Genomic DNA, 18391 nt, shown 5'->3' with positions numbered 1-18391 from the left:
TTTCTTTCTTTCTTTCTTTCTTTCTTTCTTTCTTTCTTTCTTTCTTTCTTTCTTTCTTTCTTTCTTTCTTCTTTCTTTCTTTCTTTCTTCTTTCTTTCTTTTTTTCTTTCTTTCGTTCGTTCTTCTTTTAATTCAATTTAATTAACATATACTGTATTATTAGTTTCAGAGGTAGAATTCAGTGATTCATCAGTTGCATACAACACCCAGTGCTCATTCCTTCAAGTGTCCCCCTTAATGCCCATCACTCGGTTACCCCATGCCCCTCCCCTCCAACAACCCCCAGTTTGTACCCTGTAGTTAAGAGTCTCTTAGGGTTTGCCTCCCTCTCTGTTTCCAACTTACTTTATTTTTCTTTCCCTTCCCCTATGTTCATCTGTTTGGTTTCCTAAATTCCACATATGAGTGAAATCATATAGTATTTATCTTTCTCTGATTTATTTCGCTTAACATAATACCCTCTAGTTCCATCCACGTCATCGCAAATGGCAAGATTTCATTCTTTTTATGGCTGAGTAGTATTCCATTGTATATAAACACCACATCTTCTTCATGCATTCCTCTGTCAAACTTTCCATAGTTTGGCTATTGTGGACATCGCTGCTATAAACATTGGGGCAGCCATTGCTTCTTGAGTTCAGGTGTCAGGAAAGAGGAGGAAGACAACTTCACTGAAACCCCACACAATACTCTCACTCATGCTTCCTTGCAAAGCATTTAGTCACATGGCTTCACCTAAGGGCCAGACACTGAGAAATAACTTTATTCCAGGGACGTAAGCCCTGCTAAACGTGTCCCTATTTTCTTCTCATGATACCTCTGTGTGATTTGTGGGATGTTATTTGGTGGTGTGGGAAGAAAATAAAAGTCTTAGGGGAACGTAGTGAAAATGTTTGGGCAATGGAGGAGCAGACAAAAAAACTAAACAGTTTTAAAATGCTCGCTAAAACTTTCCCACTGTACCTATAAGGGGAGGAAGGGGGCCTTATAATATCACATCATTCCTATGACAAATTATTTTTATGGAAATAAAAATGACGTGGCTGCCAAATAGTGACTTTACTCTCATGACTCAGAGGACAATCACTTTCTCATGGCAACCTACATCTAAACCTCACTATCGGTATGTTTTGCTGGCTCTGCCAAGAGCTTTAAAATTTGTAAATTGTTGGCTACAATTATTTTCAGAAGATCATATTTCAGATGCTAATCCTTATTTCAGCTTTTTGAGACAAACTGGAATATCTGGCCATCGTGGGCCACGTTCCCTTGGTCCAGAGCAGTTGGGACAGCTGTCTCTCCAGCTCGCTGTCCCCACCCTGCTGCTCACTCAGGTGTTGACAGGTGCCTGCAGTCACATGATTTTGCAAACCTTGCTTTAGGAGTTAACAACGTCTCTGTAAAGAGCTTTCCTCCCTGACCACTGTCCTTGAGCCCAAGGCAGTTTCATCAAAGCTGTTTGCTACTCCTGTGTGTCTCCCAAATCCTGCCCTGGCTTGCTGTGCTAAGTTCAGAAGGAAGTGAAACCACTGCATGAAGATAAAAGAATTTGGTATCTATAGGATTGTGTTCCTATAACCTTGGTATTGGTTCTTTCCAGCCCCGAAGGTCATTTTTTGGGGTCCTTTCGTCCTCCATGGCCCCGTGTCCTCTGTTTGCTACTCTGCTTGCACCACACACCGGGTCCTCCTTTGACAACTGAAAGGCTACCTGGGCCCTGAGGATTCACGTATGTGAACCTGCCGGCTGCATAGTAGGTGCTCACTGAATGTGAGCTCTCAATGCAGTGCCCAGCTCAGCGCCCCTGGAGCGCTGGAGGAGGCTGGCTCATCAGATGAGCAAAGAGCTATAGTATGGCGCTCGTTTCACAGAGGACTTTCATCCTCTTCTGTAAAATCTCATTTTATTTTTTTAAAGATTTTATTTATTTATTTAAGAGACTGGGGGCAGGTGGGGCAGAGGGAGAAGCAGACTCCCCGCTGAGTGGGGAGCCCCAGTTGAAACTCGATCCCAGGCCCTTGGGATCACGACCTGAGCTGAAGGCAGACGCTTAACCGACTGAGCCACCCAGGCGCCCCTAAAGTCTCATTTTAAAAAAGGCAATGAGGTATCATAACTCCCAGTTGGAAACTCTGAGGGAGGGCTCTTGGGACTGTTCCACCACCTAACTGAGCTACTCTGTGTCAGGAAAGCTGCAGAATTCATTCACATTTACTCTCTCCATCTGAGCACTTTTACAACATAATTTTCAGAGTGACATTGTGGAGTTCTAAATCAAATGACAAAAACTTTCCCTTGGAAATCTTGTGTCTGTAGGCCAAATTCATATAGAAATGAATTTCTAAAGGTTTATTCAGACATGTATAAAAGTTTGGTACAACAAAAATGTTCAACTCCTCGTTACAACCTTCTTATTACTAGAGTTAAATGAGATATAGAGGGACTGGGGCACATATTACCAACAAGTTATTCATTTACATCTTCATATCGCAGCCCCCCAAAACATTCACTTTAAAGAGTTTGGGGTTTGACACCCAGGAATATTATTGTGAAGCTTTGGGGGGGGCAGAAAATGATTACTCAGTATGCATATTTCAGAATGTACTTTTAACCATCCTGGGAACAATAGAAGTGACAGGAAGTCATACTTTAAAATCACCCCACTGCTGAGTCATTGCCTGGGGAGAAACAGACAGACCAACTTTATTTTTGAAAAGTGTTCCAAGATATTTCATATCCAGGCAGAAGAGACTTAATCTTTATTTTAGGAACGCATCCAAAAAGTGTGCGTCCCCGTAGCTGCATGATCATTTACAATGACAGTCATCATTACAGAGCATTGTGAATTTATAGGAGTTCTACCTTTGGAAGTGCTCATAACCCATCTGTGCATCTTTTCTTTTTCAGTATAATAAAGTGTACAAGAACCTAAAGGAGTTTTCTCAAAATGGAGAGAATTTCTGCAAGCAGGTCACATCCATTCTTCAACAAAGGTACAAAACGCACGTTTGCAATAAACAGTTCTTCCTCTTTAGTTGCAGCTAACAATATGACTGGAGGAGTGATTACAAGCTGTCCTACTTTCCAGAAGTCGGTGTTATATTTTGGTAGTTGAGAGACTGATTTGAAGAGTGATTCTCCTCTATTGCACATTTATCCCTTGGGTACCATAAAAATCAAGAAACAACAGGAAGTAATTCTGCTTGGGAAGGCTCAGTCAAGTCTCTTTTAATTCCTCAGACTGAGTTTATCACCCCCTCCTGGGGCACTCCCTTGTGCCTGTGTGTCCGCCATTATTGTACTGCCCACACTGATGGCAATTATCAATTGACATTTCTGTCTCCCCTACAAGGGCAGGGGCTATGTCTTGCTCATCTTTGTGTCCTGAGCTTTGAGAGTCTGGGCTTTTGACTTTGTCAGTAAATGTCTGATAAATGAAAAGTGACCATTTTCAGTATCACCTTGTCTTAATGCTAGATGTGATCAGGTGTCAAGTTGGTGACTGTGCTAAAATGAGCACCCTTAACTCAGTCAAGTAACTTACAGAAGTTCCTGTTTTGAATTGGGCCATAAAGGGTCTTTAAGCCATTTCCCTACATCTAGACAGCTCTATAATAAACAACTCTAAAGAGACCTCCAGAAGAGATTGCATATTCTTTTAAGGTAACCCTTTCAAATTTAAAATAATTGCGTGTATGGTAGACATGGGCCAATTGCATCCTGCATTAGTAAGACAAGAGCAAAGGAGAACATTAACTTTATCAGGAACCATACATGAGGCCAAAGAATGATGCAGGAAAGCTCAAACAGGCATTTATTAAAAGAAAAAAAAACCAAAAGAACAAAAAACAAAAATAGGTTTGTCAAACAGAGTCAAAAAGAAAAAAATTAAAGTAAGTTACTTCTATAGCCAATTGCCTTGATTCTATGAGAGGAACAGGTAGGACCAATCTGAGAGGGAATCTCTCCTGTAAGAAATATTTTTTAGTCTCAAAAGAAATTATTTAAAATATGACCAGTTAGCTATTATACAAATTCAACCCATTACCTATATTAGAAAGCACTTCCCTCCTGTAGATCAGGGAGCATCTGTAAATATATTAGCCGTGCATGTGACCTGGGGTAGAGTCATCTGGACTTTGATTACTTTGGTGCACCTGTGTTCAAGATTCGTGCCCAGTAGAGACCTATGAAGACAGAAGGCTGGTGGTAACTAATGCCTGGCAAACCGACTCAACAGTGAACAGAATAAATTTGAGGGCATCACTACCCCCAAACTGCCTTATTGCTTTTCCCTTGTCCAGGTCACTTATGACACCTCCACCCTGCCACACTTGTCTACTTTACCTAGAGCCAGAGCCCTCATTTCTGACCTGTGTCTCTCTTGAAGTTGCTTCCTCGGGCTACCATCTTTCCTAGACTTAGTCATGCACAAAGCCTTCCACCCACACGTTCTAGAGCAGCAAACGAGCTCTAATGAAGAAAAAACACTTGGGTAGCTAAGAATATTTCTCTCCATGGTTTTACCTTCTTATGGAGCAGAATTTAGAATTTGAAGATTTTTTTTTAAGATTTTTTATTTATTTGACAGAGAGAGAGAAAGCGCAAGCAGGAGCAGCTGCAGGCAGAGGGAGAGGGAGAAGCAGGCTCCCCGCTGAGCAGGGATCCCGATGGGGGGCTCCATCCCAGGACCCTAGGATCATGACTGGAGCCGAAGGCAGACGCTTAACCAACTGAGCCACCCAGGCGCCCCCTAGAATTTGATCTAAAGAATACTACTGGTTAGCAAAATTACATGCACTTTTCTGGGATAAAAACTACATAGCATAAATACAAAAGGGGAATCTAATATTTTACCCCGACCGCAAAATTATGCTATATATTAGGTCATTTATGCAATAGGGGCTTTCCTGGACATTTTGTAAAGCTAATTAATTAATTAATCAGTTAATTTTAAAATATGAAGTCATTAACATACAGTGGAATATTGGTTTCAGGAGTAGAATTCAGTGATTCATCACTTATATACAACACCCTGTGCCCAACACAAGTGCCCTTACTACTCACCCCCATCTAGCCCATCCCCCACCCACCTCCCTCCATCAAGCCTCTATTATTCTCTATCATTAAGAGACTTATGGCTTGTTTCCCTCTCTCCTTTTTTTCTTTTCCCCCTTACCATATGTTCATCTGTTTTCTTTCGTAAAGTTGATCTTATACAATTAAATAACTTCTCCTTAACCAAGATGCCATTTGAGTTGCTTTGTATCCATTCCTGGTAAATGTGCTTTTGGCAATGTCTCCTCACACCTGAACTTCAGGCTCTCCTTCCTTGGCTCCGCTGTTGGATCATTTGGGTAACTAAAGGATGTTCATCCACACTAAAAGAACAGGTAATTTGGGAGAACTGTTTTCTAATGGACACAAACTTTCTATTAATCCATGAATATGTAACACATTGTGTTTTTTCCATCTGTATTTCTATGTGTTAACTGGCAAAAGAGAGGTCACTTCGCATGCCAGGATTGGGTTATTTCTTTCCCATGGGGAGTGATTCTGAAGGTTATGACGTAGAAAATTTTGAAGACAAATCCAGTGGCCAGCATAATAAAAGGTATCGTGAGGGAGCATATGGGGCTTCTTCGAACTAAGGGTATCAGTCCCATAATATACATTCAGCAAATACTTGTAGAGTGAATGAATAAATAAATGAAAGCTAGCTAACGGTTTATTTTCTTATTATTACACCTACATTACTCTTCCTACAAGGTGTTTGAACTGAGTTGACATCATAACCGTGTCAATAGGAGGAATGGTCACAACGTAGCTGCCTTACTCTTTCCATTCTGAAAAATCAGGATTTATTACCTTAGATATACAAAAGATAAAAAAGCTGTTTCCCATCAGCCATTCAGACATGAGTGCTGGGCATATCGTCCTCTTCGTTGGGTAGACTTACTACATATAAGTCAATGATTCCTTTCCCTTACACTAGAAAAATACATGGAAAGCCAGTACCTTTTATAAAAATGATCCTGTTACTTAAAGTATAGACAAGGACTAAGAAACCCCATCAGGCACGTAAACGGTCCTCTTGGAATACAGATATCCTACATTACTAGAACAAGGTCTCTACTGTCCTTGGATAATAACAGTTCCAGACACCTTGCTTACGAATCCATGGGAATGTGGTTCTGCATGGCAGTTTCACATTAGCACGTGGCTACAAGAGACAGCATCACAATCAAGCTTTAAGTCCAGATAATGCTGCAGTGCCAAGCTCAGCTGCCTACCAATTTGTTCTAATTGGTGGTGATGGAAAAGCGCAGTTGTTACTGAAACATCATTTTGCCTGGAAATTCTGCAATTCATGGTCATAGTTAGCTTCTTTTATCCAATTAGTGGCTTCAGTTTCCCTTTGTTTGTAGTAGCAACTCCGATTTAGCCAGAAACACACAGCAGCTCCCAAGATGCCTGACGTCAGAGTTGCTGGGTTCACTTTAACACAATCACAGATTGGACTTAAAGGACAAAGGCACATGCCCAGAAACTGTTTGTGAAGGTTTAGTCCCCTGCACCTTCACTGCTAGTCTTTAAACGGGCTTTCATGGGAAAATCAACTGTTCCTCTGTAAGGAAACTCAAGATCAGATTTTCAGATGGCAAGTGCCGCTGCTCTGGGCATTAAAAAATAAATAAAAAGAAAGAAAAGAATAAAACAAAGGAGGAAATGTAATTGGTCATCATTCCATCCATGACTCATTATGGATGCTGTCAACAAAGGAATAAATGATAGAAATGAAAACGTTGATAAATCCTAACCTTTTCTACTCTACCCCTTGTCTGGGTGATCGGAACTTCCACAACTTCAGCTCTTTTTTTGCATACTGAAGACTTGCACATGTGTGTTACTAGGCAAAATGTCTTATCTGTACTCCAAGCCATATAGCCAATACTCTGTTGGACATTTCCACCTGGGTGTCCCATGGAACCACAAATTCAACCTATCTATGACAGAGTGTATCAACTTTTCCCCAAAGCTGGTACTCCTGGATTTTCTTGCCATGGTGACTAGGACCTCTGCCCACGCAATCAAGCCCAGTACCTGGGAGCTGTCTATGACCCCTTCCTCTATCTCACCTCATAACCAAGCCTTCGTGTGTCTCCTCACCTCACAACCAAGCCTTCGTGTGTCTCCTCACCTCACAACCAAGCCTTCGTGTGTCTCCTCACCTCATAACCAAGCCTTCGTGTGTCTCTCTTTTAAACGCCTTCCATACCTATAGCTTTCTTCTCATTTCATGGCCTCTGCCATTGTTCTGGGAAAAAAATTTCTTAACCTGTTCTTCTGTCTAGGAGTATTGTCTTGAAGTGGTGTAGTTTGTACACTGCACAAGATTACCTGGCTGAGGGGCTGAGTGAAGGCAGAAATCTAACCCACTCTCCACCCTCAAGCCTTGCACCCTGAACCCGAGCTGTGTCTTTTCAGGGGATCTCCTTTTTCTAATCCAAGTGAAGTTACCTCGACTAGGGAGCTGGCGAGGGCCCTGTCCCTGTCTCTCTAATGCATCTTCCACTCTGTGGCCGTGACCCTGTTTCAGACTCTTCACAGACTTCCACGAGCTTTAGTATTAAATTCAGCCCTCATAGTATTTTATAAAAGGACCTTTCATAAAGGGGGCCTGACTTCTTATCTAGCTTGTCTCTCTCTCCATCTACCCTTGAGCCCTACCCCTCTGCATCTATTGAACCACTGACAGTCACTGCCCCCCCTTCATGCGTCTGTGGCACCTGTCCCACTAACTCCCACCCACCATCATGGGTCTCTGAATTTGTGCGTGCTGTATCCTCTGTCAGGTAGACACTTCCTCACCTTGGTTACCAGTCTCCATTCAATGCATCTTCAAGATTGGTTATCCCATGTGAGCTTTCCTTGACTACCGTCCCATCTCAAAATGGTACCCATCAGAGATGCATAGAACTAATGCTTATCTCTGCTCTAGACCCTACTGCCCTATACTGTTATAGTCTGTTCACTTGCCTGTCTCCTCCACTGGAGGCTGAACTCCTTGAGAGTCTGTGTATCCCCGTGACCAGAACAGAGCCTGGCACAGAGCAGGCATTCAATAGATGGTCACTGAGTGAATGAATGTGTTAATGTAGGAATGACTTCAGGCACTCATAACTTTCAAGTTAGGCTATTTCTGAGGAGCAGCAAATTAGTGTGTCAAAGAAAATAACTTACATACTATACAGAATATTATTTTGAACAAAAGCTAAAAAAGAATGACAAAACCATGGAAGACACCATTTATCCAGCACAATCTTCAGATTAGGCACTGTGTTAGATGTGTCTTATACTTGGTCTCTTTTATTTTTTTTTAATTCTTACAACCCGAGGCAGTGTGAATGTACTCTCATCCATTCCTAATATACAGAGGAGGACGTGGAAAAGAAGATACATTTTGATTTCTACCCAGCTCAATGCAGGCTTGGTGTAAGGGCATCTGACAACTGGGCAGGCAGATTGGGGCACCACCACTGTGGGTGTTCCAACGTGTTCAAAGGCCCTGGTCCAGCTCCCTTCAGAGTCTTTTTTTTTTTTTTAAAGATTTTATTTATTTATTTGAGAGAAAGAATGAGAGAGAGAGAGCACATGAGAGGGGGGAGGGTCAGAGGGAGAAGCAGACTCCCTGCCGAGCAGGGAGCCCGATGCGGGACTCGATCCCGGGACTCCAGGATCATGACCTGAGCCGAAGGCAGTGGCTTAACCAACTAAGCCACCCAGGCGCCCCCTCCCTTCAGAGTCTTAAGGTCCTCTCTGGGAAGGGACATCAGCAGCCATTAAGCCCAGTAGCTTTTTTTTTTTTAAAGATTTTATTTATTTATTTGAGAGAGAGAGAGAGAATGAATTGGGGGAGCAGGAGAGGGAGAAGCAGGCTCCTCGATGAGCAGGGAGCCTGATGCGGGGCTCCATCCCAGGACCCTGGGATCATGACCTGAGCTGAAGGCAGATGCTTAACCAACTGAGCCACCCAGGTGGCCCAAGCCCAGTAACTTTTAAAGCTGGTAACACAGAGGTCTGTGGGAGTACTCAGGGGCCACTTTAGGGAGTGAGGAGAAGTTAGATGGGCAGGGCTTAGCTCCCTTGTCACTCCCATTCCCATTATATCAGAATCTAACATTTCTATGACTTGGTGAGATTCTGTATAAAATTTTGTTTTCCAGCTAAAAAGTTTTGAATAGTGCCCTTCTTGTCTGTTTTACCTGACTTCCCCCACAACAACACTTCCGCCTGACTCCACTGACCTCACTGGTTCAAGAATGACCAGGGAGGGAGAATCTGATGTTCTAGAGCGACCACAGCTGTGCACTCCCTGGGCCGGAAGTGGGCGGTAACTTGAGTGGCAGTCTCATTCTGGACACCCAAGGAGGGGTCCTCCAGGTCTGGCCCTCCCATTTCAGCTTCTCATACTGTTCTTAGCAGCCAGAATTAAGGCAATCAATACTGATGAAGGGGTTAGCGTTGTGGGCTAGCCAAAGAGCCCAGCCACTTGAATAACAGAGCTTCCATGTAAAAATGTCCTTTAAAGAACTAACTTTTAAAGATAGCTCATTTGTAAGATGGGCTTACGACCATCTTTCAAAAGGCAAACTGCTAAGGCTTGGGTGGACAATGTCAGCACACCAGTCCCCAAGGTGGAAGCTGCTGGTGTTGGAAAGTAGGCAACAAGGGGTGGGGGTGATTCATGAACAAAGATTTCAGATTACTACAATTCCTTCTTAATTCACAATGAAGGGATGACTCTGTCACCTGCTGTTTCCAAGCTTGAGAAAGCTTTAGTTCAGTTTTAATTAGTCCCTCATAGACATAGGGGCCAGCCACAATCTTTTTCTTTCTTTTTTTTTAATCACTTTCTATCATCTTAATTTTAGTAGAGCAGGGTATGCTAAAATTGATGACTTGGTCACTTCTATCCTTACAGTTTAATTTGTGCTCTATCTAACATATTGACTCTGATGCCACGTATTTTTCCTCTCTCCTTTCTTTCAAAAGTGTCATTTATTTTAAAATCTAAGACAAATGTTGGTCTTTTACTTATTGGTTGGTCTTCAGTCTTACTAATGAAAATTTATTGACCTGCCTCCACATGTTGAGAGGAAATTAGAATATTAATGGATTAAAAGTCAGTGCATGCCATTTCCCTGGTTCAGGATCTTTGAGGCTCACTGAAAAATTCTGAGTTTGAGTTACCCATCGAGGTATGTATACATACATCATCAATTTTATACGTACCAAGACAATAGCTTGGAGAAAAAAATCTCAACTCCCATTACATACAGTAGCTATAGGGCTAGAACATTAAGCACGTGTTTTTACAAGCTCATTTCTGATCATTTTAATGAGGGAATGAAAATACTGTCTCAAACTCACTCTGCCTCTCTTAACTCCCTTTGCATGCTGGAAACCATGATAAAAGCAGCTTTCTTCAAAGGACTGAGAAGAAACCAATGGATGCAGGGGCGCACGTTGCCATCTTTGCCTTGGGAAAAGTTCATTTCTGTTTAGCAGGAATTCTGAAAGGAGATACACACACACACATGCGCGCGCACACACACACACAAACACACACACACACAATTAGACCATAAGCACAGATGAGCCACATGGCAGTGTTTGTTTCAATTTACAAATGTTCCGACTTATAAAGGTAAAAGCTCTCTCTCTGCTTGCCAGCTGGAACATGGCTTCTTAGAGCAATTTTCTCTGGGGGGGAATTTACCCATTAACCTCTGTTAAGATAAAGGCCATTGGCTGCCAGAGGCAGGGAACTCTCCCTTAGTAGGCAGACTCACCGAAAAGAGAGCTCAGAGTGTTCCACTCCTCATGTACCCGCATCCATCCTCCTGACCCTATTGCATTTCATTTCCTTCTAACTGGCAGTGTATGCTGCCGAGAAGCCTGAAATGTCATTAGGGTTTAAAATGAAAGAGCAGACGTTTGCAGCCTGCTTTGCTTGGCCAGTTTGAATGCCAGGTCTAAAACGTAGTAGGGTCACCATCCCGCTGCAGGTGGAGAGGTGCGGACACAGTGTAGTGCTGTTCTGAGAGGCCCCGAGAGCTACACTGGGGACAGCCGATATCGCAGCTCCCTCCCTCCCGCTGTCCAGAGCCTTACCACCTCCTCCGCATCTGGGAACATGCCTTAGGACTGCACTGCTGCTTTCACAAGAGGCTGGGCAAGCTCATTTGTCAGCACCGAGGCTGCTGGGAATCTGCTCTCTAGCTGCTAAGCCCCAGGGAGCGGTGGTGATTCAGAACACTGCCCGAAAAGGCCAAGTGAGAGGTGGTGTCAGTTTTCAAAAGTACTTCCCTTTGCCTTCCCCCCCGCAACTCTCCATCTCCAGCCTCTTCCCCACCCTCAGAGGCAGGAAACTGGAATAACCAAGCAGGCACTTTCTCCAGCCAGACTGCCTGGTTTGTGTCCCAGCTCTGTCAACTTCTTCCTCAGGCAAGTTAATGGACTAGACTCTGTGCATTGGTGTTCCCCTCTGTGAAATGGGTAGAGCACGTGTGCCTACCTGATGGGAATTATCACAGAGTAAATGAGGGAAATACACCTAAAACACTCAGAACGGTGCCTGGCATGCTGTAAGTGCCCAGGAAATGTTGGATGTCGCTCTTTTGTGTGTAGACAGAACACAGGTCAAGTGTCAGCCGCATGTCACGAAGGATGGCAACACATTTGTCAAGAGAGCACTGTTTGGAATTTTTTTAAAAGATTTTATTTATTTATTTGACAGAGAGAGAGAGACACAGCGAGAGAGGGAACACAAGCAGGGGGAATGGGTGAGGGAGAAGCAGGCTCCCCACTGAGCAGGGAGCCCGATGCGGGGCTCGATCCCAGGACCCTGAGATCATGACCTGAGCCAAAGGCAGACACTGAACCGACTGAGCCACCCAGGCGCCCCTGTTTGGAATTTTAAAGCTCTATCCCAACCTGTAAAACTACCAATCTGCCCAGATTTATAAGATACTTGGGTGTAAAGAGAAACACTGCTGCGTGGTAACTGAATCTCTGTCGGCTGGTTTCCTACGGCTGCGGAGTAAAGGTGGCCCCGCTCAGCACAGAAGCGCAATCGCTTCAAAGCCAGCAGGACCCTCTTCCTTTCTTGACACCAAAGCCCAGCTTTTCCCCCAGGTGAATCTGATTAAGTTAACAATTTAAAGGAAAGCAGCACTTCCTTCTGGCAATTGTCCTCTTTATTTCTGCTTGGCCTCTGGGACTCCTTGTACAGCCTGCAAGAACATTCTGAAAGTGAAACAGTTCCGAGGGAAAGCCTCTGAGGGAAAGCCTGTCCCCAACAACTTTGCCTGTCCTTTTAGAAGCCATTCTGAATTGTTCTGGAGCTGATGGATGAGCAAACTGTGGATTCTTTCCCCCACATCTCCCATCTCTGTATATTTGGGGTGTTCTGAATGTTTAGAGATACTTTGGGGTACATAATAATCAGATTAGAAAAATTGCTATTTATTAAGAACTTGTTTGGTGCCCAGCACTGAGCTGAGCAGTACGCACGCTTCATCACATTTCATGCTCTCTGTGCTGCTTCCAAGTAAGAATGGAATGCTGGAAGAGAAAGTCCTCAAAAGCCCTCTGGTTAGTGATGGACTAGAACAGGGTTTTTGTCTAGCTACTATAAGGGCTAGAAAGCAGTGTACTCTGACATTAAGGCGAAGCAATGCATCAGGGCAGGAATGCATCTAAATAGTTTACGGTCTTCAAGAACCAAGAACAAATGTAGCAGAGACCAGTTAAAAATTCTAACCAAGATCTGATGGGAAGTCCATTTATTGATTTATTCATTCAAGACGTACATGCTGAGTACCTCTTATGTGCCTGGCACTGTTCTAGGTCTAGAGATATAGCAGCAAACAAAACAAATTCTGGCCCTTGTGGATCTTACATTCTAGGTGTGTTCATAGAATTGTTCCTAGAAATACACGGGAAACTATGTGGCGTAAGATTGTGGTACATTCCAGGACATAAATACGGCTGTAGGGGGGTAGTGACAGGGTAGCTTCTGAGGTAGTGCTGTTTGCACAAGAGCACAAGACCTGTTGGGGTTTACATGAAGGAGATGCCATGTGGTTATGTAGAAAAAACTACCCAGCCACAGCAAGTGCAAAGGCCCTGAGGCAGGATGGCATTTGGCCACTAAGCAGGAGCACGGGGATGACTGGTAGGAGGGGATATCAGAGAGGGAGCCAGGTGTCAGATTTTGTAGGTCAATCCAGCAATCGATCTCGTTGTCCAGCCCCTCCTAGGCTTGGGTCATTTGCACATTTTAATCATCATGAAACCTCTTGAGGCAGGTCTGATTACTCCCTGTAGCGGAGCCTAACGCCATTCCAGAGGTAGAGGTCTGGGCTCCTAGAGCATCTAGGCTCATCAAGGTGATGGCGCATTCTCTCTCTCCATCAGCTGGGACATATTCCTAGAGTGCACAAATATATTTTTAAATGCAATGAGATATTTATCAGCTTCAATTTTTAAAGATATTTGCCATTGCCATTCCTTATTCTTGGGCAAGTTCTGATTCCAAATGTTGTTTTCTGCAACTAGGCCTTAATGTGCATTCTACAATGGCCTTCTTTCCTTCAAAAAGTGGCAAAAATAACAGAGCACCACTGTACTAAAAGGGAAAGCTGAATAGAAATTTAGCAATCTGTCAATAGTCCATGATCTCTGGATCCCATTTTATAAAACAGAGCTATCTTTCTCTGTTCGGCCCATAACACTGAGTCTAATTTCACTGCGCTGAAAAAATGCAGGTATTAAGTTAGCTATTAGGGAGTTCTGGGATTGTGTTTCCAAATGAAGTGAAGTCATAAATAATTCTAAAGATATGTTATAATAAAAACAGAATTCAAAGGCTAAAATCTATGCAACAACAACAAAATAAACAAACCTATTTTGGTCCAAATTAAGAAGGAAAACAATACAGAGCGAACTTAATTTCCTACATTTGTATTATCTTCAGTGAAAGTGAGAAGATGAATAAGAGTATGTCTTCATTTTATCTATAGATGGGCCTATAAGTAGGACACGGTAAAATCAGTTTAAGATGACAGTGATTCAATCTATTCAAAAGAACCAAGGAGTTTGCTTTTGGAGGCATGCCCAGATTTCTTACTGAGTCTTGTCCTGCATACAAAGTAACAGAAATTCATTTTCTAAATCTGGTTTTGTCCACTTCGGCACTTTTCCATTAGGAAGCTACTTCTTGCTTGTCGTGTAGGAGCCACTGGGTTGAGAGGAGCGCATCGCCTCCCGCTCTGCCCTCCCTGCCATGATATGTGCTTGTCCACTGGCATCAGTGTATTCTGAAAAGGGGGAGTCATCTGGCAAAAATGTCACTTTGCCTACTGTCGTCAAAGCTCCCATTCAACCAGATACCATGAACTTTGTTCACACCAACTTGCGCCAAAATGACAGACAGCCCTACCCTGTTAGTGAATTAGTAGGTCATCAAACAAGGGCTGAGTCTTGGGGGTACCGTCAGAGCTGTGGCTTGGGTGCCCAGAGTTTGAGGCAGTGGGACTCATCATTGCAGCCACGGTGCTTCTGGAAATATGTGTCACAGGATCTTCATGTTTGCACCATCCAAAGCCAGGTGCCCTGGGCACCGTAAAGTGAACAAACCCAGAAGCAATATGCCATCTGCTCTGCGTGGGTGCCTCGGCCTTACCAGAGCTGCTCATGGCTAATGGTCGCTGTATTGAGGAAGTTCCTAAACTCCCTCTGGTGGCTGAAAATAAAGACAAAGCCTGCAAGAAGACCAAGGAGGCTGTTTTGCTTCTTCAGAAACTTAAGTCCTGGAATGATATCAAAAAAGTCTATGTATCTCAACAAATGAGAGCTGGAAATGGCAAAATGAGAAACCATCATCATATCCAACATCATCTATAATGAGGACAGCGGTGTCACCGAGGCCTTCAGAAACATCCCTGGAACAAAACAAAACAAAAAAAGCTTCCTGGCTAACTTCATCATAATTTATCACTTTATTGCCAGCTATTATAATCTAGAGCTAATCTGATGGTGCTAATGTCCCAGAGTAAGCAGGAAAGTCTTCCATTCCTTACTCCATGAATTGGTTTGCTAGGTCTGCCATAACAAGTTTCCACAGACTGGGTGTCTTAAATAACAGCGATGTATTGTCTCATAGTTCTGGAGGCTAGATGTCTGAGATCAGGTGTCAGCCAGGTCAATTCCATCTGAGGGCTGTGAGGAGAAATCTGGTCCACGCTGCTCTCTCAATTCTGGTGGTTTGCTGACGGTCTTTGGGACTCCTTGGCTTGTAGATGCACCACCCCAATCTCTTGTCTTCATCTCCACATGGCATTCTCCCTGTGTGTGTGTGTGTGTGTGTGTGTGTGTGTGTGTGTGTGTTTGTCTCTATATCCAAATTTCCTCTCTTTATAAGGACATGGCCATATTGGACCTGGGCCCACCCTGATGACCTCATCTTCGCTTGATCATCTGCAAAGTCCCTGTTTCCAAATAAGGCCACATTCACAGGCTCTGGGGGGTTAGGGTTTTAACATCTTTGCAGGGTAGGAAGGGCAAACAATTCAAACACTGGTATACAAGAAGGTTAAAGTAAAAACTCTCCCTCTGTAGGATCTTCTTGGAGGTCCTTAAGGATTTCACCTAAGGACAAAAGGATCCTTAGAGTAAACAAATCATATCTTCCTTGTGTATACATTGCATTGTCAGGCTGAGCCGTCCTTCACATGTGCGTGTATGTGTGTGTGTGTTTGATGTCTGGCCAGAACATCCTATCTACCAACTATCCCTTTGCTAACAGGGCAAACTTGGAGATTAACTATGCCAAAGGACTTCAGAAACTGGCAATCAAGTTAAGCAAAGCTTTGCAGAGCACAAAAAAAAAGTAAGTATATGAAACAGGTAAGGCAAAATAATTCTTAAGAGTTATAAAAAGTGACATATGTTCAATTCTAGCTTCCTCTTATAAATGTGGCAGGTACGCAGTGTTAAGCCTGGCTTGGGCGCTTACTGTGTTCCAGGCATGGTGTTAAGTGCTTTTACAGATACTCTCCTTTAATCCTCTCAACAACCCTTTGCAAGTCTTATTATTGTCCCTATTACAGACCAGGTCTTGAGGCTTGGAGAGTTTTAAGAAACTTGCCCCAATGACACAGATAATAAGTGGCAGAACTGGGCTAATCCAGTGTCCTTATGACTCCTAAGCCCATATTCATAATAAGACTCAGTGATGATAGGTTACTTTGGAAGCAGTGCCATTAAGTTGAAAGGTCTTGGAGTCAAGAAGTGCAAATCCTGCCTTATCTCAACTCCATGACTTCCGACAAGTAACCTGGCCTCTCTGTGCCTTGATTTCCTCCATATGTTAGATGGAGTAGTGATATGTGTTGCATGGTGCATATGTGTGCAGGTCTGGGAGAGGGAGGTGTATATTATACGAGATCTTGTACATGGAGATTAGCACGTTGGGTCCTGAAAAAATGGTGGTTCACATTTTCCTTAATACATTTTGGAATGAAGTCGATTTTTTCTTTTGGGGAAGAGAAGAAAGATACTAGATATTCTAAAAGAGAGTCTAAAAATGGTCGATTAATGATAATTGGTTACAACGCTTGCAGATGTCACCCCTAGCTGGCAGTGCCATGGCAAAGACCTCTTTTGATGGTGAAAGAGAGAGGGAAAGAAAGAAGCCTTCTGGAGCTCACATTCTTACTCTTTCCTAGGGATCCTCTGTAACAGCAAATAATGGCTTTGAAATTGTTTGACTTTGAGCTTTATTTTTAGGACAGTATTTTATTAGACTGAGAAGCAGCCAGTATGGCTGAATGGTTGAGTATAGACTTTATTGACACTGCCCGGATTTAAATTCTACCTCTACCCCTTATCAGGTGGGTGAATTAGGGCAATTTATTTTACCTCTCAGTGTGTATTTAAAATGGAAATAGAACCTATCTCATATAATTGCTGTAAGGATTAAATGAGATAATACAAGAAGTGTGTTTAATACCTGGCATGGAGTTCATTATGACTTTGATTCTAATTACCTCCTAAAGAATGAGAGGTGTGGGTCTTATTGTGTTGTAATCCTAGCATCCAGCATGGATGCTCCCAAAGAGTTGACATGTCCGGAATGTTTGGTTAACCAGGATTAGTCCAATAATATTTAATAATAAACATTAATTGGACTTTTATCTATACCCAAAACCTGTGTTGTGTAGGTAACCTGAATTATTTCTATTTTAAAAGACAAATTACGTGAGGGTCAGAGAAACCAAGCGATCTTTCCAAGGTCACACAAGAAACAGAGACACAGACCACTCTGAGGCCAAAGTTCTAGGCTTCCTGCTCTGCTGTTCAGCAACTCTGAGAAGCAAATGTCAGATTCTCTTCCCCAAAGGGTGCCTGGGTTCCTTTTTTAAAAATCAACTCTATTGAAGTTTAATTTACATGCAACAAGAAGCACCCTTCTTAAGTGTATGGTTTGGTCAATTCTGATAGATGTATACACTATATAGACATCACCAAAATCAAAACATAGACATTTTCATCACATCAAAAGATTCTTCATGCCTGTTTGCAATCCTTACCCCACCTAAACGACCACTGATTTACTTCCTATCGATACAGATTCACTTTGTGCTTTTTGCAATTTCCTATAACTGAGTAGTCTCTGGCCTCTGGTTTTGTGCCTGGCTTCGGACACGCAGAAAATCTGGCATCCTCTGGTCTACCTCTCCAATTCTCTGACTGCAGGATGCAACCTAAGTCACTTGGAGGGAAAACCTCTGCACCATCCTGATTTCAGTAGGGACACAGATCTGTCCCTGCCCCTCCATCAAAGTCTACACAGGCTTCGGTCCCTGAGGTTTACTGATGCAATTGAGCTTCTCCTTCTGGCTTCTGAAGGCCAGTGTTTGGGCTGCTGTGAGCTATGCCCTTCTGTGGGAGAAAATAGCATCACACTTCCTACCCTCACCCCCACCCTGGCCCGCGCCATTAGAGAGAGGGAGGTGCTCTCCTTTTGTTAAATGGAGACACTGCTCACAAGAAAACAAAATATCTGAGCCGTGGTCCTGAAAGCCAGCAGCGAACAGTAGCTGGAGCCCAACCCCAAGAGCAGCACGTGGGACGTCCTAGGGCTCTTGGGTCCTCCCCCACTTAACTTTTCTGAGCCTAGCTCAGTGTGCTCACTGGTGAAATGAGGAGCCTGAGAAGATGGTCATTAGGCTCCCCTCCCCCTACCCAGCACACGATCTCCTGCCTGTTCTAAACGCCTGCCTCCCCCTACCCAGCACACGATCTCCTGCCTGTTCTAAAC

The 18391-nt window shown here is 43.3% G+C and overlaps 1 protein-coding gene and 1 pseudogene across 1 annotated transcript in view; both read left to right on the top strand.

Annotated features, from left to right (window-relative positions):
* The window catches only part of NOSTRIN (nitric oxide synthase trafficking), a 55988-nt gene that overhangs the window by 7323 nt on the left and 30274 nt on the right, over window positions 1–18391 (top strand). The window contains exons 2-3 of the mRNA XM_025851550.2: window positions 2908–2993; window positions 15875–15958. Of these exons, the coding sequence (XP_025707335.1) occupies window positions 2908–2993; window positions 15875–15958 (170 nt within the window). The remainder of the gene's footprint in view (window positions 1–2907; window positions 2994–15874; window positions 15959–18391) is intronic.
* On the top strand, window positions 14354–15207 carry LOC112809737 (large ribosomal subunit protein uL4 pseudogene; annotated as a pseudogene).

Source organism: Callorhinus ursinus, unplaced genomic scaffold (genome assembly GCF_003265705.2).
Source record: "Callorhinus ursinus isolate GAN/ISIS: 27379988/994484 unplaced genomic scaffold, GSC_fseal_2.0 scaffold2, whole genome shotgun sequence".
In the NCBI taxonomy this organism is placed as follows: Eukaryota; Metazoa; Chordata; class Mammalia; order Carnivora; family Otariidae; genus Callorhinus; species Callorhinus ursinus.
Note: the sequence above shows the minus strand (reverse complement) of the source record. Positions and strands in the feature narration are given on the sequence as shown.